We start from the raw sequence: 26,344 nt of genomic DNA on the forward strand, positions 1-26,344 counted from the left end.
CATCCCGTACGTCCTCGCGCGCGTTTATGCTTATCCCCGATGTCCTCCTCTCCTATATCTTTCGCCTTGTTAGGGTTATACCGGTTATCTCCGTTCGTCCGGAGTCGAAAGAATTTCGTATCGAGGTGTATAGACCCTTTCCCTCTCTCTCTGGCTATCTCTTCCTCTCGCCCTGCCTCGGTCATTGGAATTACCCCGTGGAACGATCATATCCCCGACGGTGAAATCGGCGTACAATAGGGCGAGAAGGAGAAAAGGAAAGTTGGGCCGAGAGCCGGCATACAAAAGGCACGGCGATAGGGCCCGACCAGGAGTACGTATACGATAGAATAAGGGATCGACGTTATTGTAACGCGAACAAACTTGCCAAAGGCATTAACACACCGGTGATAGTGATGGTGGTGGTGGTGGTGGTGGTGTTGGTGGTGGGTGAGGATCGTTCGACACTCGGGGCATAAAAGAAAGAACGCGAGGGACGAACGAGCTGCGGCCTCCTGGCACAGCACACGCGGGAAACGGGGTGGATAAGGAGAAGTGGAGGAAAGGAGAGGAGAGAGAGAGCGGAGAGGCACGAGAACGGAGAACAGAAGGAGGGATCGTCGGACACAGTCAGGCAGTCAGCCAGGAGAAACGAGAACGTAACAATTACTATCTGAGACCGATCGGTGAGGCAAGATTAACGATCTTACTCGCAGCGGCCACGTCGGAGCCCGTCTCAGCCGCGATTGCTCATGGGAAGAACGAGGGGCCAACGTTAAAGTCACCTCCTCCTTTGCTCAATGAGATATTGCCTGGCGCGGAGAGCGTAGCGCACCTTTTCGTGCACGGTAAATCGCGCGCGCTTCCCTTCCTCGTCGTCTTTTTTCGCCTTCCACGCTACGCGCGCCACTACCAACCCCTTCACGGAACACCAATATCCCCGATAGTCCGCTGCCGTTCCTTCCTCTCCCGGCTATTCGCCGCGATTCCGACGCGGCGTCGCGCCGTTTAATCCAGCGATCGCCTCGATAACGAACGAGAACCTAGCACCCGCGACTGTTTTTCCGCAGACGGGAGAGAGATTTGGCGAAAGAAGAACGCGACGCGAGCCACGAGGCGAGAGGCTATGCGTGGTTGGCGAGGGATGGGGAATGCGGCGGCGGCGGCGGCGGCGGCGGCGGCGGCGGCGAAGGGTAGATGGGACGGCCGAGGGAGAAGGAAGGGTGGCATGGCCCGGCAATAATACGCGAGAAATCGTGAATTAGTGAGCGTCTTTTTGAGCGAGCGGACAGAGGAAAGGAGTGCCCGATGATTTCTCGCCCAATTAGAGTCGACCGGGCTATAAACTTCTTCGCGGATAAGATAGGACCTCGGTTTTCTGTGTTCCGTCCGAGGCAGAAGGGGGGCCCGTAATGTCCCGCTTCAGCCCGGAAGCCTTCCAGGTCGCATATAGACCGGGAATCCGTGCTCGGGTGAGAAAAAGAGAGGCGCCCTCGTTGGAGCGAGAAACCGCGCGGCGAGGAAAGGGTGCCGGGGGGAAGACCGAGGGAGAAGAGTGTACCTGAGCATTGGGACGGAGCTAATTGGCTCGTCCACTGACCATTGAAACCGCCGTCCCGGTATCGTCTTCGATCCACGGAGCACATATACGTGCCAACGTTTCAGGACGATCAATTAAACGGAAATGGCCGGGAGATATCCCACGAGAAACAGACGTTCTCGCACGTCTCGAGACCCGCCGGATTCGCCCCGAGACCGCGCGCGTCTCGCTGCCGATCTTTCCCAATCCGACCCGGGACAACGCTCTCTTTCGTTCCGCTTTGGTACACCGAACTCTTCCCGACGATAAACCCTCGTCGTGGTCTCTCTCTCTCTCTCTCTCTCTCTCTCTCCGCGAGACCATCTTCGAGAGATCCGAGCCTCGCGAATCCTTCCCAGGGAACTCCGGTCGAGTTCGATCGATCGATATTACCGCGTCGGCTAAAATTCTTCCATCGAATCTCGGCGAAATTCCGCTCGCGGATCTCGCGCGATTTTTATTTCGCGTAATCGGCTCGGTCCTCCGGGTGAATATGCTCGCAGGACATAGCACGCGTTCTAACCGAAGGTTTCTCCCTCTTTTTCTCTCGCTGGCCGGCCTCGCGTGCAACCTGCGTGTACGTGGCTCGCTCGCGCGGACCTCTCTCGGCCCGTGTTTGCGTGTGCACGTAGCACCGACGAGCGAAGTAATGGCGCAGAAGCCGACTCCTACTACTCTTGCGGACTAAAATGAGTCGACTAGGATGGTGTCGACGTGATGTACAGCGACAGGGTTGATAGCGTTACAAGAGCTACTAACCCTTCTCCCTTCGCCTCCCTCACGCCCCTTCCCCTGCCCTTTGCCTGTCGCCCTTTACTTCGCCACCTTCCCCTTCGTCGCAACCACCACCGCGTCGCCGCCGCCACCTCCTCCTCCTCCTCCTTCACCGCTTCCACCTTCTCCACCTTCTCCACCTTTTTCTTCGCCACTTTCGCTTCTTTCTGCTTCTCCGGCTCGACGTGTTCGGACGCATCAGCGTGTAAAGCACGCTCTCGTGGTCAGACCGGAGAGCCTCTTTCTCTTCCTTTCTCCCTCTCTATACTTTGTCTCCCTCTTCATCTCTCCAGCGTCCACCTCGCCTCTCTTTCTCTCCTCCTCTCTCGCTCCGTCTATCTCTCTCGATTCTTCGATCCGTCGTACTCTCCTTCACGGTCCCTCGACGTCTGCCTATCTCTCCGTCTCAGCCACCCTGTCCGCCACCCTCTCGCGTCCTCCTTCTCTCTCCGATCCGTATCGCCCCTCTCGCCCCGTCGCGCTCCCGCGCCCCCTCGCGCGCTCTCTCGCTCTCCCCCTCGCCCCGCGACCGCATCTCGCGCGGCCGTGTCGTCGTTTACGTAGGTATACGGAGATTTGTATAGGGGCAGAGTCGCGCGCAGAAAGAGCGAGACTATCGGGACCACTAACTTATTATCGGGAACCGCCATTAGCATGTTTATAGAAGCGACCGGTCGACACGCATGAGGCTGTGTCGTGCCGTGCCGCGGCCCCCGAGCCGATTCTTTTGTATTTGTGATCAATTAGACGCCGTCCCCGTGTCCCAGCCTGCGGAACACCTTCTGGGGATACGCCTAGCCCTGGAATGTCACGTTCGTTTCTCCTGCTTCGTTCCCTTCCACACGCCCGACCCCCCTAAGCATCGCTACTCGATCGCTATCGGGCCGATTTCAACCGCCAGCCCGTACAAATGATCGCGTTATCGGCCGGAACGCTCTCGGAACCGGCCTCCTCTCTAGACCACCGGACACATCCGCAGCCGATTCAACGGGACAGCCTATTTCTGCGCCAAAGCTCGCGCACAATGGCACCCCGGTCGCTCGCAGATCCGTGGAAATCGGCGAGCGAGTGAGGTTCCATCGCTTCTAATACTCGCGTGCCCACCGAGATAGGGTAATCGGCAGAGGCGAGGAGAAATATCGGCAAGACGCGCAACGACCACCGTGGACACCCAAACATCCCGATCCCCGAGATAGGGGACACTCGCGGCAATCGGCGCGTTTTCGAGGGACGCGGCTCGATCGCCGAAACGATAGCGTCGGCTGCCTAATGACCGCCATACCACCGGTAAATTCGACGGACTCCCGATACGATTCGCCGTCTACCTGTCGCGCGAATCCCGTCAGCTCGCATTAGCCGAGCCCGGGACGCCTCGTTATCGAATTTATCGTTCCGCGAACATCGGAGATCGGCGCCGGACCGACGCGGGGTTCCTAGAACACTGGCCGTTCCATGGCGCATCATTTGCATCGTGACGGAACGATTTCCGCGATGAACCGTGACTTTCGAGGCATCCAGCGCCGTTCCTAACAAAAGAGGAAAAACGCATTGTGCCGGAGTTAATTGCCGCGCCTTTTCACCCGGCCGCGACTCGCACAATGCCGATTCAGGCGCCCGAATGAATAAAAAATTAGCTCGTTTCGAAACACCAGCCCGACCTGCTCGCACCGTTTCCTCCCTTTCTCCAAGGCTTCGCACTTTCCACGACATCTTTCCAATTTTTCTATTTTTATTCCTCCCTCGCGTCCCGAAGAAAGCGCGAGGAAGCACGAAATCGGACCCAAACTTTCAAACATTTCCTGCGACTACTTTTGCACCGTATTTTCCCAATTTCGTGAAATTAATCGCGCAATAAATTGCTCTTTCAAACGAATTTCGCAGTTTCCTGTCAATCGATATTTTCCTCGAATGGTATATTTCGAGTGTAAGCGACGGACGATTGCGACGCTGGAAATTCGCACGTAGGATATTCGTACGCGATTTTTGTGCCTCGTGTGCTCTCCTTCCTGGCCTTGTCGCGCAAAGAAAAAAAGGTGGGACCGTGTCGACCCGGAGTCGGACATACGCCCGAGACGCGGAGGATTCGTCTGGACAGGATGCGAGTCCTCGGGGGTTCATAAACATTAGACTCGCCCTCACGGGAGCGAGTCCGGCGAATCGATTCACGAGCGTGCTGGTAATTAGTTCGACAGCGTGGAACTCGGATCGGAGCGGATCGGAGCGGGCTCGTATGCATTATTCGGCGCACGGCCGATGCAAATCGCGGCGATCCCTCAGCCGGGGCGTCGCGATCGCGCCGCGATGCGATCTATGGCACACCCTGTGACTGATCGCTGTCATATGTACGCGCGCCCGATGGATTAGACCGCGATCGCGTTCGTGACGCGAATACTCTCTCTCTCTCTCTCTATTTCTTTCTCTCCTCGGAATCTGCATAAAAATTCGCTCCAACGACGCGAGGAAAATTATTCCACGATTTTCCACAGCTACCATCAATTTCCCGCGAGCGTGACTCGGCGAGTATATACCCGATAAGGATCGATACCGAGCTTTCGGCTCGTTCGTGTGCGGATATCGTGGTTATCCAGGTGTGTCCGTAGAGATGCATCTACGTGGAAGCCGAGGCGCTCTCTCCGCGAGCATAACGCATTAGAAGCGACAGGACTGCGCCGGGTTCGGTCGCCCGAGCCGACAGTCGTCTCTTTTTCAGATACCACGGCTAGATCGATCGCGCAATCGTTGTCGAAGATCGCTATCGGCCGAGCCAACGATCTCCGAGACTACCGTTAATCTCGGGCCCCGCGGCGGAGGCGCGAGAAAACAAGGGGTCCCGGTTACGGAGGAAATTAAAGCTTTCGTGGAGCAAAGACGGAAGAAAGGCCGAATTATAGCGGGCCACGGAGTAAAGTGGCTATTAGAGATTGAGACGCGCGTCGGTCGACTCACGAACTCGTCGAGTCATCTAAATTGGATCGATCCAGCCGGCACGGCAGCGAGATCGTTTCGTGATTGAGAACGGAAATCGAGACGAGAGAGCTTCTCTTTTCTCCGCGAATCCGCGCAGGCATCGTTGGAGTATCCGCGAGGATCCTTCTCGATCCAAAGGGTAGAAAATCGCGATAGATCCTCGCTCGTTGATCCCGCTCGAGTAAAGTCAAAGCGGAGAGGAGACTTTTTGCTCGCGATACCGTGCGCGCGCTCTCTCGGTAGTCGGCATCGCGACGTCCAAGGTGCTCCTTCGTATCGTTTCCTCTCCCATCTCTCGTCTCTCTCCGCTCTCCGAGGAGAGTTGTGTAGTCACCGTGGAGCCATTATCTCACCAGCAAGTGGGTTTATTAGGAACGCAGCGGGGGTGGCCTCCGGGTAGCACCGACACCACCATTACCACCACCGCCGCCACTGGCATCAGCAACAGGAACAGCAACAACAACAACAACAACGGCACAACACCGTGAATCGGTCAGCCTCGTTACCGGTCTCCTGCTTGTTTTTTCTATCCAACCTCCCCTGTCGAAGGGCCGCCACCCTCTCACCCCGTGCCGCGGTCGGTCCATTATTACGAACAATTATTAATGGCCGACGGGCTTTCGCCTCGCCTCGTCAGTCGAACGAAAACGATCGAGGGCCCGAAGTGAGAAGCTGTCGGCTGCTACCGGTCAGCCTAGACGCCTCGGCCAATTTGTTCGCCGGCCTACTCGCACAGCCTTTAAACTTTCGCGATTCACTGCCGGCCATTTCACAGCCGGGATTCTTCAACCTTCCGATGGACATCGATGGGACACTTGGACGCGGACCGCTCCGACACCGGTCGCTCCTTTTCCTCCGCGTTATACCAGCCCGCCGACCAGATTCCAACCGAGCGGATTTCTCCACGCGTGTCGTCGCGTCCACGATTTTCCTCGTACCTTATTCGCGAATAACGCGACACTCGATACCGGTCGACAGCTTCCGTCCTGGTCGCCCGTAGAAAGGCGTGCTCGGGCGCATAGCGCGCAGCCGAATAAGCTATGCGAGCGATCGCGAAGAAAGAGGAAAGGAGTGTCGGTGCCGGTTACGGGCGACACGGCTCGCGCTCGTTCTCGTACATTCGCCGATCAGTCGCGAGCGTCCTGGTCCTCGTGGTCGTGGTCGCAATCGCGGTCGCGATCGTGGTCGCAATCGTGGTCGCGATCGTGGATCGCTCCACGGACACCTATGCGTATCTCCGCGGAGATATCTATGCAGGGCGTAAGCGACTGGCGGCCGGGGGTGGATTATCGCGCGTGCTTTCGAAACCGGCGCTTGCACTGGCAGACAATCGAACGGCGTTGGCAAAAGTGCGCGAGTGGGGCTACCGGCGTGCCTGGTCTTTAAACTTTTCCGTTACGCGGCTGGAATCTCGGACACGGAGCTATCGACAGGCCGATACGCGTCGACACGCCGGCCCCGGCGAGAAGAAACGGTAGCGGCGCGAGGGAGCGAGCGGTCCGAAGCGGGCCGAGCTGCGAGCCTTGAGCAACGGACACAACGACGAGATAGTCGCGGACGAGTCGTTGTTCGCCAAGTGTCCGATTGATCGTTATTCGGCGGATGGCGGAGAAGACGCGTCGGAGAAGAGCGAGAAGAGCTGGTCGAGGAGAGCGAGAGCGGAGAGTGGTTGGACGGAGCGTATAAGAAAGCGGAGAAAGGCCGGTGCGGGGTTGGGTGTGGGGTGAGACGTCGGAGAGAAAGAAAGGGGAGTCGGGGGAGCGGAAGAGGGCAGAAAGGCGAGAAACCGAAAGAGAGAAAGGAAGAAAAAAGAATAGGGAAACGGAGACGCGAGCGGGCGGTCGAGGAGTGAAAGAGGGGCGGAGGGGGTGGCGGGTCGAAAGGAACGGTGGAGGAAGGAGAAGAAGGCATTGTTCGCTGGGTTGGACCCGGTGGAACCCTCCCGCTGCGCGAGTTATTTGCCACGATTCTCCTTCATGATTTTTACTCTAATTTGTAACGACAGGAACGGAGCACGCGAGCTGCATTCCTACTCCGTCGATCCTGCTCGTCCCCGCCGCGGCGGCCCTCCGCTTCTCGCCTTTTCCCCGCTGTTCGCCCGGATCGGGAGCATCGGTTCGAGAACAATCTCCTGGCTACTATTCCGAGCGGCGTCCATCGGCTATGCCTGTTCGCGTCGCGTCCATCGGGGGCCGGTGAGAGAAGGAGAAGGAGAGAGAGAGAGAGAGAGAGAGAGAGAGAGAGAGAGAGAGAGAGAGAGGGAGAGAGGAGCGAAGCGGGCCACAATGGACTCCCTATGATTTCGGTAGCGGTGTTTTTTGTCAGCGGCAAACAACGGCCTGCCATGGTTAGCCTTGATCGATGGCTGAACTTAGCTGAGTAAGCCTCCGTTTAATTAATTCTTTAATTACTTTTCCCGGAGCGAACGCGGCCAACGCGGCGAGGGATCCGCGCCCGATTTCCGATCTCTGATACGGATACCGTGTCGTGTATACGGTAGCGCACGCCGGCTAGCGAGCTGCTCTCTCCTCTACCAACGCCGTCATCCGGTCTATGCGTGTCTCGGATCGACCGCGATAACCCGTCGCGCGTCCATCGCCATCCATTTCGATAACCTCTGCCGCGCCTTTTGCCAAACGCCTGCCTATCCGACCAATTCCGCCATTACCTACGTATGCGTGTACACGCGGGTGTAACGTCGCTTATGTACCGCGTCTCCTCTTCCGTTCCCTGCCCGTTGCTATCCCATTTCCATCCCGTTGCCTTTCTGTCGTCTGTTACCACCCCGTTGTCTTTCTGATGCCTTTCTGTTGCTATCCCATTGCCATTCTATTGCCTTTCTGTTGCCATCCCGTCGACATCCCATTGCCTTTCTATTGCCTTTCTGTTGCTATCCCATTGACATACCATTGACATACCATTGACATCCCATTGCCTTTCTGTTGCCATCCCGTTAACATCCCGTTGCCTTTCTTTTGCCATCCCGTTAACATTCCGTTGCCTTTCTGTTGCCACCCCGTTGCCTTTCAGTTTCCAACCCGTTGCTTTCCCGTTACTTTCCTGTTGCCATCCCGTTGCCAACCCGTTGCCAACCCGTTGCCTTTCTATTGCTATCCCGTTGCCAACCCGTTGCCAACCCGTTGCCTTTCTATTGCTATTCCGTTGCCAACTCGCTGCCTTTCTGTTACTATCCCGTTGCCAACCCGTTGCCTTTCTGTTGCTATCCCGTTGCTATCTCGTTGCCAACCCGCTGCCTTTCTATTGCTATCCCGTTGCCAACCCGTTGCCAACCCGTTGCCTTTCTGTTGCCTTTCTGTTGCTATCCCGTTGCCATCCCATTGCCTTCCCGTTACTTTTCTATTGCCATCCCGTTGCCAACCCGTTGCTATCTCGTTGCCAACCCGCTGCCTTTCTGTTGCTATCCCGTTGCCAACCCGTTGCCAACCCGTTGCCAACCCGTTGCCAACCCGTTGCCAACCCGTTGCCTTTCTGTTGCTATCCCGTTGCCAACCCATTGCCTTCCCGTTACGTTTCTATTGCCATCCCGTTGCCAACCCGTTGCCTTTCTATTGCCATCCCGTTGCCAACCCGTTGCCTTCCCGTTGCCCGTGTAATCGAACGAAAGACGAACGAAATCCTCGATTCGTACGAAGAAAGCATGCGATATCCCGGCGATTTTCCACGCGATTTACCATGTACGCTGGAACGCGACACGGTGCATACGTGTTCGCGTATTCGGGTAGCCGGCCTGTACAATATTTACCGCAACACGAGGATACCCGTAACATTCGTTATGCATGGTGTGTTCATCCGTCAAGGTGGTTAGCACGCAGGGGGCCCGTGCGGCGCGAAGAAAAGAACCACGTCGTAAAATTCGGCAGGGTAGTCGATCATTGTTCTTGGAGGCTGGGCCATTGCACCGCGTCCCTGCCCCCTGCGCCCCATCCTAACCGCTTCACTCTCCTTTTCGCGCCTCGCCTCCTTCCGCCGCTCCTTCCACCTTTTTCGCCCGCGTTTTTACCCGTTCGTTTAATAACGGAAATTACTTATTCTCCTCTCCGACTCAAGCAACACCGGATCCCGTCCGAGTTACGCCGTAAGGGTGGCGTTCTTTAGACGCCGCGACGAACCCGTGAACGAGATCGAGGGTGTCGCGAGTCGGCACGCGAGAGGATTCACTCTGGCTCCGGAATGTTTTTATACTCTTACGAAGCCTTTTCGATTCGTCGCGATTCCTTTTTGAACGAAGGGCCGAATTTTTGGTTCACCGTCCACTCCAAAGTCGACAATTCTGTGTATACCCCGATGTATTTCTCGCGAGTAACATAAATTCCATCCTGTCGCGGTTCATTTTTAAATAATGGACCGAATTTTGGATTTCCCAGTAACCCCAAAGTCGGTACCTTCGCGTATACGTGAATATATTCCTCGAGAGTGGCGTAAATTCGATTAACTTTTAAACGGTGATACAAATTTTAAGATTCCCGCGACAACAGAACCGCTACTTTTACGATACAAGTACCCCCAAGAATGACATTAAGAAGATCCTCTTACTATTATCTTCGAAATGGTGATTCGAATTTAAATCGACTCAATCGCGATTAAATCTAGTGCTATGGACGCACAATGTGTACGTAGCATACACGTATCGAGTATAGTACGTGTAATTAACGTCGATTAAAATCGTGGAATGAAAGTAGAGTGTACAGTTACAGAAGCATTCGTACTAAGACCAAGATCGATACTAATTTGACTAAAAACGACTGCGTATTTTCAGCAACCGGGAAAATAAGAACGCTAAAACGAGTGATTTTGACTCCTTCGATTATTCGAATATCGATATTCGAATAATTATTTAATTCTAGAATTTCCTCTCTATTCTAAAACTATCGCTTTCACGCATACCTATCTCGGTATTCCTCGAAATTGCTAATAACTTGAATCTACAACGCTTAATCTTCAATTCTGTGACTCGAATTAAGTTTCTCTTCGATTCTAAACGCCCCTTTGTTTCGTTGAAATCTATTCTATCGCGATTAGATCGAAAACGGCGATAAAAATGTTGCCCAAATTCGAAAAACACGATTTCCGCGTATGTCTATCTAGATATTCCGATTCTACAACGCTTGGTCTTCAATCACATTTACGTTTCCCTTATATTCTAAATTGAAATTGTTTTCTTAACAGCTTACCTTTCGATGTGGCGAGCTTCCGATGAGGCGAGCCATGGTCGAACAGCAAAGTCGCACGGTCACACGTAGAGCAATAACGTCCGAACTTGGCGAAGAATAACACTCAACTGAAACAGAAAAACATTGGCGGAAATTAACCACGAGCCTGTTCGAACCTGACGATGTTTACATGCGTTGGGCTGTATCTATGAACTACGACTCTCGTCGATGATACTCGTGCTTAGCTCGAATTCCTTACCAAGGTCTCGCACGATATCATAAGCGAAGGTATTAAATCGTATCAGAATGGAATATATCGTAAGAGAGAGTGTTAAATCTTATGAGAGTGGAATGAAATCGATTCTATCGTGATTGAATGGCAAACAGTGATCCAAATATGGCCTGTACTCGAAAAACGCGGCTTCCGCGTATATCTATTTAAATATCCCTAGATTATGGTGTTGCATCGATTCTATATAACGGTGGATCTACGATTGAATTTAAGTTTTCCTTCGATTCTGAACTTTCTCTGTTTCGTTAAAATCGATTTTATCGCGATTAGAACGCAAACAATGATCCTAATTTGCCCTGTACTCGAAAAACGCGGCTTTCGCGTATATCTATCTAAATATCCCTAGATTATAGTGTTGCATCGATTCTATATAACGGTGGATCTACGATTGAATTTAAGTTTCCCTTCGATTCTGAACTTTCTCTGTTTCGTTAAAATCGATTTTATCGCGATTAGATCGCAAACAATGATCCTAATTTGCCCTGTACTCGAAAAACGCGGCTTTCGCGTATATCTATCTAAATATCCCTAGATTATGGTGTTGCATCGATTCTATATAACGGTGGATCTACGATTGAATTTAAGTTTCCCTTCGATTCTGAACCCCTTTGCTTCGTTAACATCGATTCTATCGTGATTAGATCGCAAACAATGATCCTAATATGCCCTGTACTCGAAAAACGCGGCTCCTGCGTATATCTACCTAAATATCCCTAGATTGTGGTCTCGAGATTATTCTATAACGCTTGATCTACGATTGAATTTAAGTTTCCCTTCGATTCTAATCCCCTTTGCTTCGTTAACATCGATTCTATCGTGATTAGATCGCAAACAATGATCCTAATATGCCCTGTACTCGAAAAACGCGGCTCCTGCGTATATCTACCTAAATATCCCTAGATTGTGGTCTCGAGATTATTCTATAACGCTTGATCTACGATTGAATTTAAGTTTCCCTTCGATTCTAAACCCCTTTGCTTCGTTAACATCGATTCTATCGTGATTAGATCGCAAACAATGATCCAAATTTCCCCTATACTTGGAAAACGCGGCTTCCAGGTATATCTACCTAAATATCCCTAGATTACAGTGTCGCGGTGATTTTATAACGCTCGATCTTCGATCAAATTTAATTCTTCCCTTCGATTCTAAACCCAAACTACAGCTTTAACCTCTTACCTTATGATTTAAGTCGCGATGGGGCGTACCATGGTCGAACAGCAAAGTCACACAGTCACACGACGAGCATAACGTCCGCACGTCGCGAAGAATAACACGCAACTGAAACAGGAAAAGATTGGCGAAAATGAGCGACGAGCCTGTTCGAACTTGAGGATGTTTACGTACGTTGGACCCTATCTACGAACTATGCCGCCCGCCGATGATACTCGTGTTTGGCTCGATTTCCTTACCGAAGCCTCACACGATATCGTAGGCGAAGGTATTAAATCCCAGCAGAATGGAATGAAATCGATTTTACTACGATTAAATCGCAAATAATTATTCAAATCTTCTCTGAACTCAAAAACTACGACTTGAAGACGTATACTTTACTAGATATCCCAGGAAAATGGCATCGAGACAATCCTACAACGCTTGATCTCCAATCGGTGACTCAAATTTAAGTTTCCCTTCGATTCCAAATATAAACAGCTTCCTGAGATCCTATCAGAAGGGGATGAAATCGATTACATCGCGATCAAATCCCAAATGTCTATTCAAGTTTCCTTTCAACTCGAAAACTATGGCTAGAAGTCGCATACTTTTCTGGATATCGAAAGAAAATAACATCGTGTCGATCCTACAACGCTTGATCTTCAATCACTGACTCAAATTTAAGTTTCCCTTCGATTCCAAACCCAGACAGCTTCCTCAAATCCCTCCACAAGGGGATGAAATCGATTACATGGCGATTAAATCGCAAACGAGTATTCAAATTTCCACTTTACTTGAAAACTATGGCTAGAAGTCGCACACTTTTCTGAATACCCCAGAAAAATAGCATCGAATCTACTCTACAGCGCTTCGTCTACAATCACTAACTCAAATTTAAGTTTCCCTTCGATTCCAAACCCAGACAGCTTCCTCAAATCCCTCCACGAGTGGATGAAATCGATTACATGGCGATTAAATCGCAAATGACTATTCAAATCTCCATTTTCCTCGATAAACCATGATATCTATACATACCTATTCCAAATATCCCAGGAAAATGGTATTGAGTTTATTCTACAATGCTCGATCTCCAATCGGTGACTCAAATTTAAGTTTCCCTTCGATTCCAAACCCAGACAGCTTCCACAAATCCCACCAAGGGGGGATGAAATCGATTACATCGTGACAAAATCGCAAATGACTATTCAAATTCCCTCTTAACTCGAAAACCACGGCGTCTACGCTTACCTATTTTAAATATTCCAGGAAAATAGCATCGAGTCTACTCTACAACGCTTGATCTCCAATCCCTGACTCAAATTTATGTTTCCCTTCGATTCCAAATATAAACAGCTTCCTCAAATCCCACCTACGAGGGGATGAAATCGATTATATGGCGATTAAATCGCAAAGGACCATTCAAATTTCCACTCTCCTCGAAAACTATGGTACCTATGCATATCCATTCTAGATATCCCAGGAAAATGGCATTGAGACTACTCTACAACACTTGGTCTCCAATTCCTGACTCAAATTTATGTTTCCCTTCGATTCCAAATATAAACAGCTTCCTCAAATCCCACGACGAAGGGATGAAATGGATTACATGGCGATTAAATCGCAAAAGACCATTCAAATCTCCACTCTCCACGAAAATCATGGTACCTATGCATATCCATTCTAAATATCCCAGGAAAATGGCATTGAGACTACTCTACAACGCTTGATCTCCAATCCCTGACTCAAATTTAAGTTTCCCTTCGATTCCAAATATAAACAGCTTCCTCAAATCGCACCTACGAGGGGATGAAGTCGATTACATGGCGATTAAATAGCAAACGACTATTCAAATTTCCACTTTACTTGAAAACTATGGCTAGAAGTCGCACACTTTTCTGTATACCCCAGGAAAATAGCATCGAGTCTACTCTACAACGCTTGATCTTCAATCCCTGACTCAAATTTAAGTTTCCCTTCGATTCCAAATATAAACAGCTTCCTCAAATCCCACGACGAGGGGATGAAATCGATTACATGGCGATTAAATCGCAAAAGACCATTCAATTCTCCACTCTCCACGAAAATCATGGTACCTATGCATATCCATTCTAGATATCCCAGGAAAATGGCATTGAGACTACTCTACAACGCTTGATCTCCAATCCCTGACTCAAATTTAAGTTTCCCTTCGATTCCAAATATAAACAGCTTCCTCAAATCCCACGACGAGGGGATGAAATCGATTACATGGCGATTAAATCGCAAAAGACCATTCAAATCTCCACTCTCCACGAAAACCATGGTACCTATGCATATCCATTCTAAATATCCCAGGAAAATGGCATTAAAACTATTCTATAATGCTTGGTTTCCAATCCCTGACTCAAATTTAAGTTTGCCTTCGATTCCAAATATAAACAGCTTCCTGAAATCCCACGACGAGGGGATGAAATCGATTACATGGCGATTAAATCGCGAACGACTATTCAAATTTCCACTCTGCTCGAAAAGCAAGGCTTGCACGCACACCTCTCCGGATATCCTCGGAGAGAGTGGCACGGAGTCGATAGGCGTCCGCGTACCTACGACTCGGTAACCAACCGGCTAAAGGGGCAAAACAAAGGTCTGGAACATTGTCGGAGAAACCGGCACTTTGGTATCCTTTGCCCGTGCTCGCGTTTGCACGCGCGTGCACGCGGGGAGAAAAGTGGCGTCGCTTCGCAGGGTGCGCGCAATAACGTAGCGCCGAACGGCGGGGCTGGTCCCCGTTAATCAAGGGGCGGCGTTTCGGCGGGGGTGACAGGGGAAAATCATCGAGGACGAAGCGTGTCGAGGCTGGCTGGAAATTCAGCACGGAACGTACGAGCCGTTTACGTTTACGGGCGCGTGTTGGCCGATCTCCGGGGCTAAGGAGGCGTTAAGAGGGGCAGCGTCGTAAAATAAGGCGGCGACGTGCTAGATACGAGCTCAACGGCGCGTCGTAAAATCAGTCGGTGTCGGTGCAACGGCATAATTCTTCGGGCTACCACGGCCCCGTGAATTTTCGCGACCGCTTAACTGCGCGGAGGAACAACCGGCCCGTGTTATGCGGATGTAATTGTTGCGAGCAGATGTTCCCATTCATCCGTGTTCCTCGCCGCGGTTTCCATTCCCTTCGTAAGGAAAATACCCGAATACCGTTCTCCAGTAAACCTAACTTTCCTTCTTTCCTTTCTTTCACCCCTTTCTAGCGTCCTTTCCATCCTTTCCATCTCTTTTTCCTTTTTCTTTTCTTCTGTCATCGTCGCCATCGTCGTCACAGTCGACGTCACAGTCGTCGTCACAGTCGTCGTCACAGTCCTCGTAGTCGTCGTTGTGGTCAGGATAGAAACGCGAATCGGAAGGGACACGAGCGGTTTCGAATTAGCTCGAGGTCGTTGGTGCCTGGATGATCGAAAAGGCCGGTGAGGATCGTTGCACGAAACCGTGGCCGGAGAAAAGGCACGCGAGCCTCTGCGCTATGATCTCGTTGAAAAGGAGAAGACGTTAAGAGGGACAGCCTCGTAAAATTAGGCGACGGCGAGGGCAAGCGATGGTTGGACGCGGCGCGTTGCCATCGGAGGCTCGTAAAATTAGCCGGTACCGGTCCACGGATAATTTCTTACTTACGACAAATTTTACATCTACTCGAGGTACATCTACCGGCATCGATCCGCGGACCCCATAGGTGCTCGAGGCAGCGAAGACACGAAATCGGTTCTCGAGGGCAGGGGAAGCGGAATAAAAGGAAAGAAAGGGAGAAGAATGGAGAAGATCGGGAAGGAATTAAAGGAAGGAATTAATCGAGTGGTGGACCGCGATGGAATGGTTTGGCGAGCTTAAAGGTTGGCTCCCGGTTGAAATGAACGGAGTGACATTTAAACGCGCTGGAATTCCACGGAATCCGGCATCATAGAGAGCTGCCAGAAAACGAATCATATTACACGGCTGGAACGGAGAGAACGCGACGGGTCCATCGGACCGCGGAAGGAGGGACGCAGATGTCCGTGAAAAGGTAACGAAGGAAGCGACAGTTTTGATAATCGGTGTGCGCGTTCCGTATAATGCCGACAAGAGGCGTAGCCGGCATCGGCCACGCAAGATACGACACGACGTTTCTGCTTCTACTCGGGCTCATCGTCTCGATCGCGCCTTATCCCAGTCGGATCTAACTTCTATCCGTGCTCATCTGCACACGCCGAGTCCGGGACCCCTGTATTTTCGAGTAAACCTTCCACTTCGACCCCCGCGTCCCGGGCTCTCTTCCGCCCCTATCTCTTCCTAGGACGCGCACACGTCTCCGCGGATCTGACTTGCGTGGAGCTTGGTCGAAATCGCGCGGTAGTCGCGGGGCCCGATCCTTATCTGCCCGGACGGGGATCGGGAGCCTCGCAGCAGAGGAGGAGAGCAACGGCGAGGGCAGTGATAGCGAGGAGAAGATGTAAGGTCACGCGATGGCTTGGAGATGAAGCGCGCGAGTTTACGAGGCAACCCGGCGATGGGTTCTAGACGAAATTTCACCGCTGGTAGGAGATGAATCGTCCGGCTGATTCGCGCCACGGATGCTCGCATGCACGATGACGGGATCGTCGATGCTTGAAAGAAGAAGAGAAGGCCCCGACGAAGCCGCTTCAGTCCACCTCCGGATCCACTCCTCTCCGCGCCTCCGCTCGGCCCCCATCAACCTTCGGCGTTCGCGTTCGCGTTCGCTTCGAGCTTGCGTGCCAGTCAGCATTGGCAAGTAATTTCTTGCACGCAATTGCCCGCTACTGGAATTGCCTGGTAGGCGACCTCAGTCCGTCAGTCATTTACTTTTTAAATCGAGCCTACCTACCTACCTCTACCTGCCCGGCTGACTGGCTGCCTGACTGGCTGGCTGCCTGGCTGACGGACTGCCGGGCTCACTCGCGTATGTGCCTCCGTGTTCGACGTGCCTCACACACGCGCAACCGCCCAGCGGACACGCGGCGGTTTCGTGGCAGAATTTCCCAACGCTCGGATTCGCTGCGCGATAAGCATCTTCTCTTTCACGACGTTTCGCGTCTTCTCGCCCGAAAATTATTCCAACGGCCCGAGTAATACCGGTTCGAAGCTCCGGATCAACCGTTTCCGACGCCTCTCCGCTACCGCCACCGACATCCACGCGGTCCCACGATTTTCCAGTCTTCGCCTCGCGATCGCCCGATACGCGTACTCTCCGTCTCGTTCTCCCATTTTTACCCTCTATCCTATTTCTCCGTCCATTAATCGATTAATCCATTAACGCTTCCGTTTCGTTCCGTTTTTTTGGTCCGTGCATCGTGGTCCGATTCGCAATTTTCGTAATTTCGTACAAGGTCAACTCGGTTTCGCGTTTGTACGTCTATGGACTATTTAGAACTATGCCCAATTCGCGCGATTTTCAATTTGTATAGTTGTTATATCGATCGTATAGTCGAAACCGTGTCCAGATTTTATGTTTGGTAGACTTTGGATTTTCGCTTGCTTCTCGCGACAATTTGCCCACCGAGTATCCGTTTGAGTGCACGTTCGTCCGATTTCCCACCTTCCATGCTTCTTACCTCTGCTGATTGTACACGCGTTCGATTCCGCGTTCGTGACAGATCGCGGAAACGTAGCCGGTTCTGCAAAGGAAACGAAGGAACGCGAGTGTTCGTAGGTTTCACGTTGGCCGAGAGAGAAGGAAGGATTATCCTTTGAATCGAACGTATCAATGACGAATAATTGCACGTTTAGCGGCCGTTACGTTTGCATTCGTGCACGACAGGCCGAGTGTCCAGGAACCGGGAAGCGACGAGCAACACGACCGTATCTTAATCGTCTCTTGTTATTGCCTTTCTAGACCAAGCGTACCGTGTGCCGCGTTCGTGGGAACCTAAGCTGACACAAAAGAGGATACACCAGCGTTCCAGTGGAAATTTTCAAACGCCTTCCTCCTGTTACCCGAGCAACGCTATCACCTACACGAAGTACGAGTTACAAGATCACCGCCTAAGTTTCACCTCGGTCACGCACACTAGCGACACCACGCACGCTGGCGCCACCCTACGAACGATCCTATCGAAGGTTTAAACGCGATTCGACGTCTGGCAAATCGATCATCGACGCCCCAGATATTTCACTCGTGCAGAGCGAATCGCGGATAAAATCTCACACCGTGCAGCGGAACGCGTACGTTTGAGAAATCGACGCGACATGTTCCGCACGTAAAGCATCGTCGACGTGTAGCTATTCCCCCCAGGGAAAACTCAACCCTTCACTGAATACGGGATTGGCGTAACGAACGCTCGAGATCCGTTGCCGCGATAATCGAAATCGTTTTTTCGCACACGCCAACTCCACTTGTCCCGATTTACCTGCCACCGGATTACTCCGTTGACACGTTCGTTCGTTCACGAAACGCACCACTTTCGGACGTACGAATTAGCTTATTAACTATCTTATCGACTAACAGAAAAGTCGGAGAGAGGTTACCTTACCCTCCTAGCTGGAGCACGAGCAACGCGAGCGAGACGCTGTTCTAACGAGGCACGCAGATCGTCGAGAAATTTCTCGAGCTAATTAACCGGTAGCCAAGAGAGGGAAGTATACCACGGAATAGGCGAAAGATGTCGCCTGCTACGGTTCAGCGCTCGATGCTCCTGACTCGATAAGGGAAAAATGTCTAGCGACCTCTGGTCAACGAATCGTTTGTCACGGCTTAACGTCTACTCGAACTAGCCACTTATCGCGCGATGCGACACGAAGCGACGCAACGCAGCAACCATTTTATTACTTTCACGGCAAACGCGCGATGGCGCCACGAACAGTCTCGATTGTCCAACGATTCGCCGCTCGCCAACGAAATTAGACTCATCGGCGTAACTTTTCGAGCGTGTACGTGCTACGCGAGCGCAAAAAGTCGCGGCGTGAAAAGCAATCGAGTAAACAGTTTCCAAGGGTATGACGAAAAACTCTACCAAAAAATGAGTATCAACGTCGTTATCGAAGGTTATCGTCGCGGATTTGTATGCCGGATTTCTCGTTCCTCAAAGATCCGACGTATCTTGGTTATGACGCTTCGCTATCGTGTTACATAACCAAGCTGACGGAAAATTTAATCGATCTCGTTACCGATCGTATATATTCATGTCGGTTAGATCCGTGGAGACACAAGCGTACAAGTAAACGTGTACGCCTCGTGTGCCTGTTGGACAATAAAAACTGCTGCATCGTCGGTTTTCGAGTGTGTCATCAAAGGTTATCTCGACGTGATGAAAATGGAATGCCGTGTTTGAGCGAGTAGAAGTTTAATAACGAACAGACTTCCGAAACGATTATTACCGGTCGCGATCTTTAATCCCACGATCGATACACCGTCATCGTCGTTACCTCGTGAAACGGACAATCGTCGCTCGATCGGCTATAGTCGTAGAACGATGCGCTACTGGAACACGGTGTTTGTGTTGCTACTGATTCACGCAGTTCTCGTCAGCAGTTGGTCCTTCCGCAGAGTCGTTGGGTCCATTGAGAATCGGCTGACTCCTGTTTCGAATTACACGCGAGGCGTGAATGTAAATTCCACGGGCGACAGGATAACGCTCCAGGGTGAGATAATAATTTTCCCTGACCGAAAGAAATGCTGCCTTGCCCATCGGGGGAACGATGGGAACGTGGTGTGTGCAGGAAGGTTTGGTGAACGAGTTTAAATGGAACAACACGCGAACGACGAAACTTATCGCGTAGGACCGTATTATCTTTCCCCGAAAATCGGGAAGTTCGTTCATCGATCGTGAGAGTTCGAGGTTAGGGTCTCTCCGCGTCTACGAGTTTCGTAGAATATCACTGCGTAGAGTATCGCGCGATAACGGTTTTTATTACCATCGATGTTTACTGCATTGATAAAGCAGATCGTTACACGACGTTAGGAGAGACAAAGTTGCGACTCTATCGCCGAAATTCTCACCTATTTACCGAGTGTTTATATTCGAACGCGACCGTCGGGTAACGTCGTAATCCGACCAGTGAAAATAGTAATGCGAATGGTGGTTAGCAGTGAAAATACGACGATGATAGAACGCGTTTTTCGACGTCAGTGAAGAGTTGTAAATATTCTTACCGAACAGTGTCACGATCACGCTACACCAACTGTGTTTCGACTAGTCGAAATTGTTTCTGTTAACGATTTCCGGCAACATTTTACGGGATCGACTGTTCGTTGTCGGACACGGTTTTCCACCATCGTCGTAGACTCGACGAATCGTTGTGGACGAAGTCGAATCTCGCACCGTTTTCAACATGAGACTCCCGTGGATCGTATTGGCAACGGTCTTCATTTTGTTTCTGTTTCTCCGCGCGACCATCGCAGATACGAAGCCATCGAAGAGAGAACACAAATTCGTGCCGTACGTGTTCGATTTTCATGATGTCAGCACCGTTAAAGAAGGATCCTTCATCACCGTTCCTGTTATGTGTCCGCCGGGGCAAGTGAACATCGGGAATCGTTGTAGGATTAAATTTTAAGTGAGTACAAGTTGCATTTAACGACCGTAATACGCGTATACTTCGAAGAATAAAGATGGAGACTCGTCTGGACTAGTAAGGAAGATAAAAGCAACGCGATGCGTGATGTTCGATACGATTATAGTATGTTTGAAAATGTCTGTGTGAAAGATAGAGAATTCGTAAAATCGTACGATACGATCGTAAATGGTTTTTTTTAAAAATGATAATCGCGTTATATATATAAACATCTACGTGATAAGCTGTAACATGATCGATAATTTCAACTCGAATTAATTTCAGATACGTCATTTGTGATAACAAATCGTTCCAATTGATCGATATCGAGGTTCCTAATACTTTCTTCGTAAATCTGACAAAGAATTCGACAATCGACCAAGTTCTCACTGATGTCCTGCAGGACTCTTCTTTCCTGCATGCAACGTCGGTAAGGAAGTACATTTTTTAAATCTAAACAAAGATAAAACAATGGAAGAAATATCAAGTAAAATACATCGATATGATGTAAGATATATAAATACACGAACTAAAAAATCGAAATTATCAATTTACTCGAGATTATCGAAGGAAGGAAACCGCTTTATCGCGTGTACGTAACTTAATTACAATTTCCGTAAAGAAATAAGTACCTCTAGGAATTAAACGATACCATCGTTTTATTTTATATTGTAAGATTTATACACATCCACTGTAAACCATGATTCGTTCAATTGCTTAATGAAATAAGGAATTCGCGTTGGTAAGACATACTGGAATCTGTCTTAACGTGTAAAGATAATTAAGCTACATAAGGTAAAGTCTCGTTTATGTACATTTACAATTGTAAACATTTCGCAACGTATTACGAATCGTAATTCTATTCTCATTTTTGAATAGAACTATAATTTACAAAACGTTCATCAATAAAGCATAACCTATTACAAACGACTTTAGCATCGTGATGTATTTTTATTCAACCATCCTTTCGTTAGCCAAGTTTCGAAATAAATACGAATTTTAATAAATTCATTTTTGCATATCGATACGAATATATGCCTATTAGCGATATAACTATATCCTACAAAAAATATACCCATTATTACTGATTATTTTATCGTACGTGCGTACTATCAAGTTTTTTAAACCACATTGTGCGTAATCGAGATACGAATTGTAACCACAAATTAGCAGAAATAGAGAAGGGGGATCTCGTTAAGAGGAATATAATGAACGTATTTGCATTGTTCTCTACGGCAGTCTCTAATTTGTCTCAACAGGAGCTTAGTGAAAAGTGAAAAGATCCGACAAGTAGTAACCGAAGTGTCACCAAAGTCGTTCAAACTTTGTGCATATACAATGGCGCCGTTACGTTTCATTATTTTCGTTCTCCTTCTGTGCGTTTTCATTGCTACAAGTGAATCCAAACCTCTAATCTTTCCACAAAGGAAGAATACCGGTCCAAACCGATGTCCACCAGGATACAGATACATTCGTAACCTAGGCTGCAGAAAATTCATATAGGTTATGTCAGGTAATGGCGGTAAATGAATAAACAAAAGCTAATAAATTATACAAATTTCTTCGAAGTCGTTGCAGTTGTGCACTGCTTTTTATTCTGTTGCAGCAATGTGAAGATAAGAAGCTTCCACACAATTTTTAAACAGCTAACACGAATCGAAAACATGACAAATTGTTCCACGACATATCTATCTCGTATCAGATATCGTAAAATGTACAGATAATTTGATTTATTATTTCGCAACTGTATACGCCTATAATTTACACGAATGTAAAAATAAATCACAATTTATCGACACAAGGTTAACGTAACGTCTTGCTTTCTTCCTTAACCAACTGATGCTTTCCAATTATTACCAGTAACGACAACGCAAATTTACATTCGAATCTACCGTGAGCTTTAAGGATAACACCTGTATATATCGATCTATTCTTATCACATTTCCCAGCAGCTACGATTTACGATAGCGAAATCATTTTTTCTCGGCGATATAGCATTAGTCACGTATTATTAATGATCTGGTTATGATCTTAACAACGATTTTAGGATTAAAAAAATTAAAATTTACTCGAGGCCATAAAAGTATATCGTTAGATACATAACCTTCAAATTATTTTCTACAGAGTCAGGCAAAAGGTTCGTAAACAATTGTACCTGAAAAGAGAACTACCGATCGACGATGATTAGAAACTATATACCTGCGAAGAAAAATCTATCTCAGTATATATCCACGATATATTTGCACGTTTGGTGGCAGCACATTGTCATTCTTTTCAAACGAATTAACACCTCGAATGATCGCGTTGCGGTAGGTAAGCTACGAGAAATTTAATCTCGTGTGCAAATTCAATCCACGTGTCCAACTAACCTATTAACCGTGAACATCTACAAGAACAACTTGCCTATCAACGAAGGAATTCGTATCAGCTTTGTTATACCAGATTCGCCGGTAAATTTATTACACAGGTTGCACAGGAAAGTCCATTATCAACAAACTCCACTACGATTCAGCACGGTCGATAAATCCTACAAATGTAAAAGAAAATTATTACTTTCCGATGCTCAAGGTAATAATTCCCCAGGAGACCGATGACTCTATCGGCCCGATAAGAATCGGTACTACGACAAACAAAAATGATTCTACAAGATCGGTATTACGGCAAAGTTATATGATAAATGATCCATACGTGTGCCACTGAACGCGTGCCGTTCGTGTGTGTGTGGCCACAAATACGCGCGGAGCGTATTCGCTTCGGCAGTCGATCGCGGCGCGAGCACACGAACCTGCTCAGGTACGACATCTTGACGTTTTCCTCGTGTATCAAGTGCAATGGAAACGGCAAGGCCGAACGTCTCGTAAACACGTGCAATCATTGTTCCTCGTAATTAAAACTTACCTCCGTCGATACTCGAGCGCGTTACCTTTGTAGTGGCCACGCGACGCAGGGATCTCGTGTCTGGAAGATAAATCTTGGCAGCGACTCGCTATTTTCCGACATCTCGGAAAACACGCCGAGGGAAGCGATCGTATCGAGCGCAAGCATGTCACGTTCGATCAGACACAAAGCGCTCGTCCTCGCGATTCTTTGTGGACTGGTGACGGGTTCGCAGAGCGACACCGTGGGACATAGAAAGGACAGCAGGTTGTCGGGTGACCGTGATATAGTGTTCCCTGACGAGATCAATGCAGGAGCGTTAGACCTTCCGATCGTGCCTCCGCCTTCACCCGAAGACGTCGATAAATCAGTGGTAAAACGATACTATCTTCTATGGTAGAAATTCACAACCGTTACACGTAGGTATTTCGCTAATGGAACGGAACGAGTCCATTCAACGAGTCGCGGTTGCAACACTCCCACGTCTTCACTTTGATAAGTAGCGCAATTACGTTATCCCGCCGAGCATTCTGAGGAGCGTACGTGGCGTGCCAGCTTCGAACTTTAAAAATTAATGCAGCCTTCTCCTGTCCAAAATGTATCGGTATCATACCGGCACAACTGAAATCACATTGCGATTCTTTAGTCATCGTGAATAATGTTAGTCATCCTGGCCGTTAACGCCGTTAATGCCATTCCACCATGCTAATCGAGTTTACTTCGAAACGTTCTAATCGGTAAATTTCTTTTACCGTAAATCTGTCGTGAATGTTCCATCGTAGGTATTACGTGTTGCGATAAAAAAGTAATCCACACTATCGATGCTAGTATATAAGGCGGAAGTCAGTCATCCGTTTCGGTTTTGTTACCGTAAAGTTCCCCGGTTTTGTATTTCTTTCTATCCGTTATCGTCAGCGCTCGTTAACGTAACAGCAATCGGAAAGGAGGTGCCAGTTCCTTTTGTCGACAATCGGCATGGGTATTACGACATCTGTCGAACGAGTTCACGATCACTTTTCCGTAATGACGTTGGAAACTGAATAACTCTGCTGTCGAGGATTTACCTGATACAGGAGTGGGAGATGGAGACAAAAAATCAAAAACCTCGCGGTGTACGACATGGTTAGGATTCCCGTCACGATGCTCATGATTCGATATATAGATAATCGATCACGAGTCATTTGACAAATATTCGTACGAATTCCATGTCGATTACCTTGCGAGATTCTGTAATAATAAAATAAACGTTACCGAGGAATTTCTTACTATGAACGGTATTTACTTACCGTTAACTAATCCGTGACCGAAATGAAAGAGAAATTTAGGTTACGATTAAAAACTCGCACGCATAGCACAAACGTTGCAAGGTTATGTCGCCTCCTTCGGCAAGGACGTTACTTTGCGAAGATTATAGATATTCGTTCGGTCACAATACAGTATTAGTCTGTGTACCGAGCGCAGGTATTTCAGTGTTACAACAGGATTATACAATCGCATGGTTGACGCCGTCCGTAATAGAGGACCTTTAAAGGTCGATTTTAAATTCCCACAAAACGCCAGGAGATGACGTTTCTTGGAAAGTACGTCTTGGAACGTCTGACTTCTCAGTTATTCGAATCGTGGTATGCGTAATGGTTATCAAAATGGACTCCATACCGTTCCCGCTTCGATCGACATCTGTCGAAATATTTGATTTGACGTGCAGAATCGATACGAATTTGTCGATATAAGTGTAGCGACTGCAGCGCGATATACGCGATATATCGGTTACCGGTCACGCCACCTGTGAGACTTTCCAAAAAAAAGAAACAAATCGCGCCTATCGAGAGACAGGACATTAACACCGAGAACGCTTCTAAGAATTCAGTTCGGCCTTTACTGACTTTTCGGAGTGCATGCAGTGGTAGCTCGTGTAAAACCTGTTTTGGAAAGGAACGTGTGAGAGCTTGAAAAACAACTCGGTACGTACTGTGCAGGGATGTGAAGTTGGCTAGCGGATCCAAGGGGCGATAGGTTATGCCGTAATAGAAACACTTTCTCTCGCATGATGGTAACATAGAGCATACGAATTTTACTAACAAAAATTATCGCACGTACAGGTTATGTCGTTCCGTATCACGTGGCAAAGAGATCGAAGGACAAGCAAAACAGAACAGCATAGAGAGATAGAAAACATAACAACGAATTTCAAAGTATTGGTCAATCGTTGACATAAATACTTATCATAGGTTACACAGGTGATTGATCCTACTACACGTCAATATGTGTTTCCATGAGTCGAAAATTCGATATTTCGCAAGCATGAAAAGTGAAATCATACAAAGTCAGTATACGTTTTACTCTAACGTTATGCCAATCCGATAACCAACTTCCAATCTCTGCAGGATACAGCGTAATACCTTGAGTGTCTCATACACGTAATTGACGTAAAAGTGTAGTTTAAGTATATTCCAAATATAGCAGCTACAATGGCGCCAACCATTTATAGTTTCGCAGATGATTGACCTACAGTCATTTTCAATCGCATTCGCAGGCAAAACTGATGATTCACGGATATTACCGGAAATACCCTGATAGTTAATTAATATTCTTTTCTCGTAACGTTCCTTTTAACTGATTCCTTAAGCCGATTTTATCCTTTTACGTCAATTTAAACGTTCGAATAGTGCAGCAGCTCGTTTTCTAATATCGTACGATCTGAATTAAAGGTCTTGGTGTGCAATTGGCGACAATGTGCGGTGTAACTAGACAGTCGTTCCACCTGACTTCATTCGATTCTGCATCCCCTGATATGCATAACAAAACACTGAAATTCCGAAGTGAAGGGAATAGAAATGCAGTCGATTAGCACGTGCATAACTCCTTGCTAAAACTGCATTTACCACGTACGTGATAAAATGCGAATACAGCGACAAATAAGAATTTTTTTTCTCCCGGAATTACCGTTGTAAGTAAGCTGTTAATCAGATTTATTGGCATTTTTATCGATTATCCCTATCAACTAATCGCTAGTGACTAATCGAGATAAGGGAA

At 48.6% G+C, this 26,344-nt stretch overlaps 2 protein-coding genes and 1 long non-coding RNA gene across 4 annotated transcripts in view; 2 read left to right on the forward strand and 1 right to left on the reverse strand.

The window, feature by feature from the left end:
• Window positions 1-12,038, reverse strand: part of LOC108555322 (uncharacterized) — a 39,537-nt gene extending 27,499 nt beyond the window's left edge. Inside the window, exons 1-2 of the long non-coding RNA XR_001890764.1 lie at window positions 11,942-12,038; window positions 10,492-10,598 (exon numbers count right to left, since the gene is read on the reverse strand). This is a non-coding gene — a long non-coding RNA (uncharacterized LOC108555322). The remainder of the gene's footprint in view (window positions 1-10,491; window positions 10,599-11,941) is intronic.
• A 7,053-nt stretch (window positions 12,039-19,091) lies between these two features.
• LOC108555290 (uncharacterized) lies at window positions 19,092-20,437 on the forward strand. The gene has a single exon (XM_017910865.1). The coding sequence runs from the start codon at window positions 20,213-20,215 to the stop codon at window positions 20,435-20,437; it is 225 nt and encodes a 74-aa protein (XP_017766354.1). The 5' UTR covers window positions 19,092-20,212.
• A 2,744-nt stretch (window positions 20,438-23,181) lies between these two features.
• The window catches only part of Pvf1 (PDGF- and VEGF-related factor 1), a 7,297-nt gene continuing 4,134 nt past the window's right edge, over window positions 23,182-26,344 (forward strand). For both annotated transcript variants that reach the window (XR_001890776.1, XM_017910999.1), the window contains exon 1: window positions 23,182-23,684. Coding sequence is in view for 1 of the 2 variants with exons in the window: in XM_017910999.1 (XP_017766488.1) it covers window positions 23,478-23,684 (207 nt within the window). In the remaining variant the exon portion in view is untranslated. The remainder of the gene's footprint in view (window positions 23,685-26,344) is intronic.

This window comes from Eufriesea mexicana, unplaced genomic scaffold (genome assembly GCF_001483705.2).
Source record: "Eufriesea mexicana isolate 0111107269 unplaced genomic scaffold, ASM148370v2 scaffold107, whole genome shotgun sequence".
In the NCBI taxonomy this organism is placed as follows: Eukaryota; Metazoa; Arthropoda; class Insecta; order Hymenoptera; family Apidae; genus Eufriesea; species Eufriesea mexicana.

Excerpts from the sequence above, each read along its gene's own strand:
- LOC108555290 (XM_017910865.1), top strand. The coding sequence starts at position 20,213 with ATGAGACTCCCGTGGATCGTATTGGCAACGGTCTTCATTTTGTTTCTG.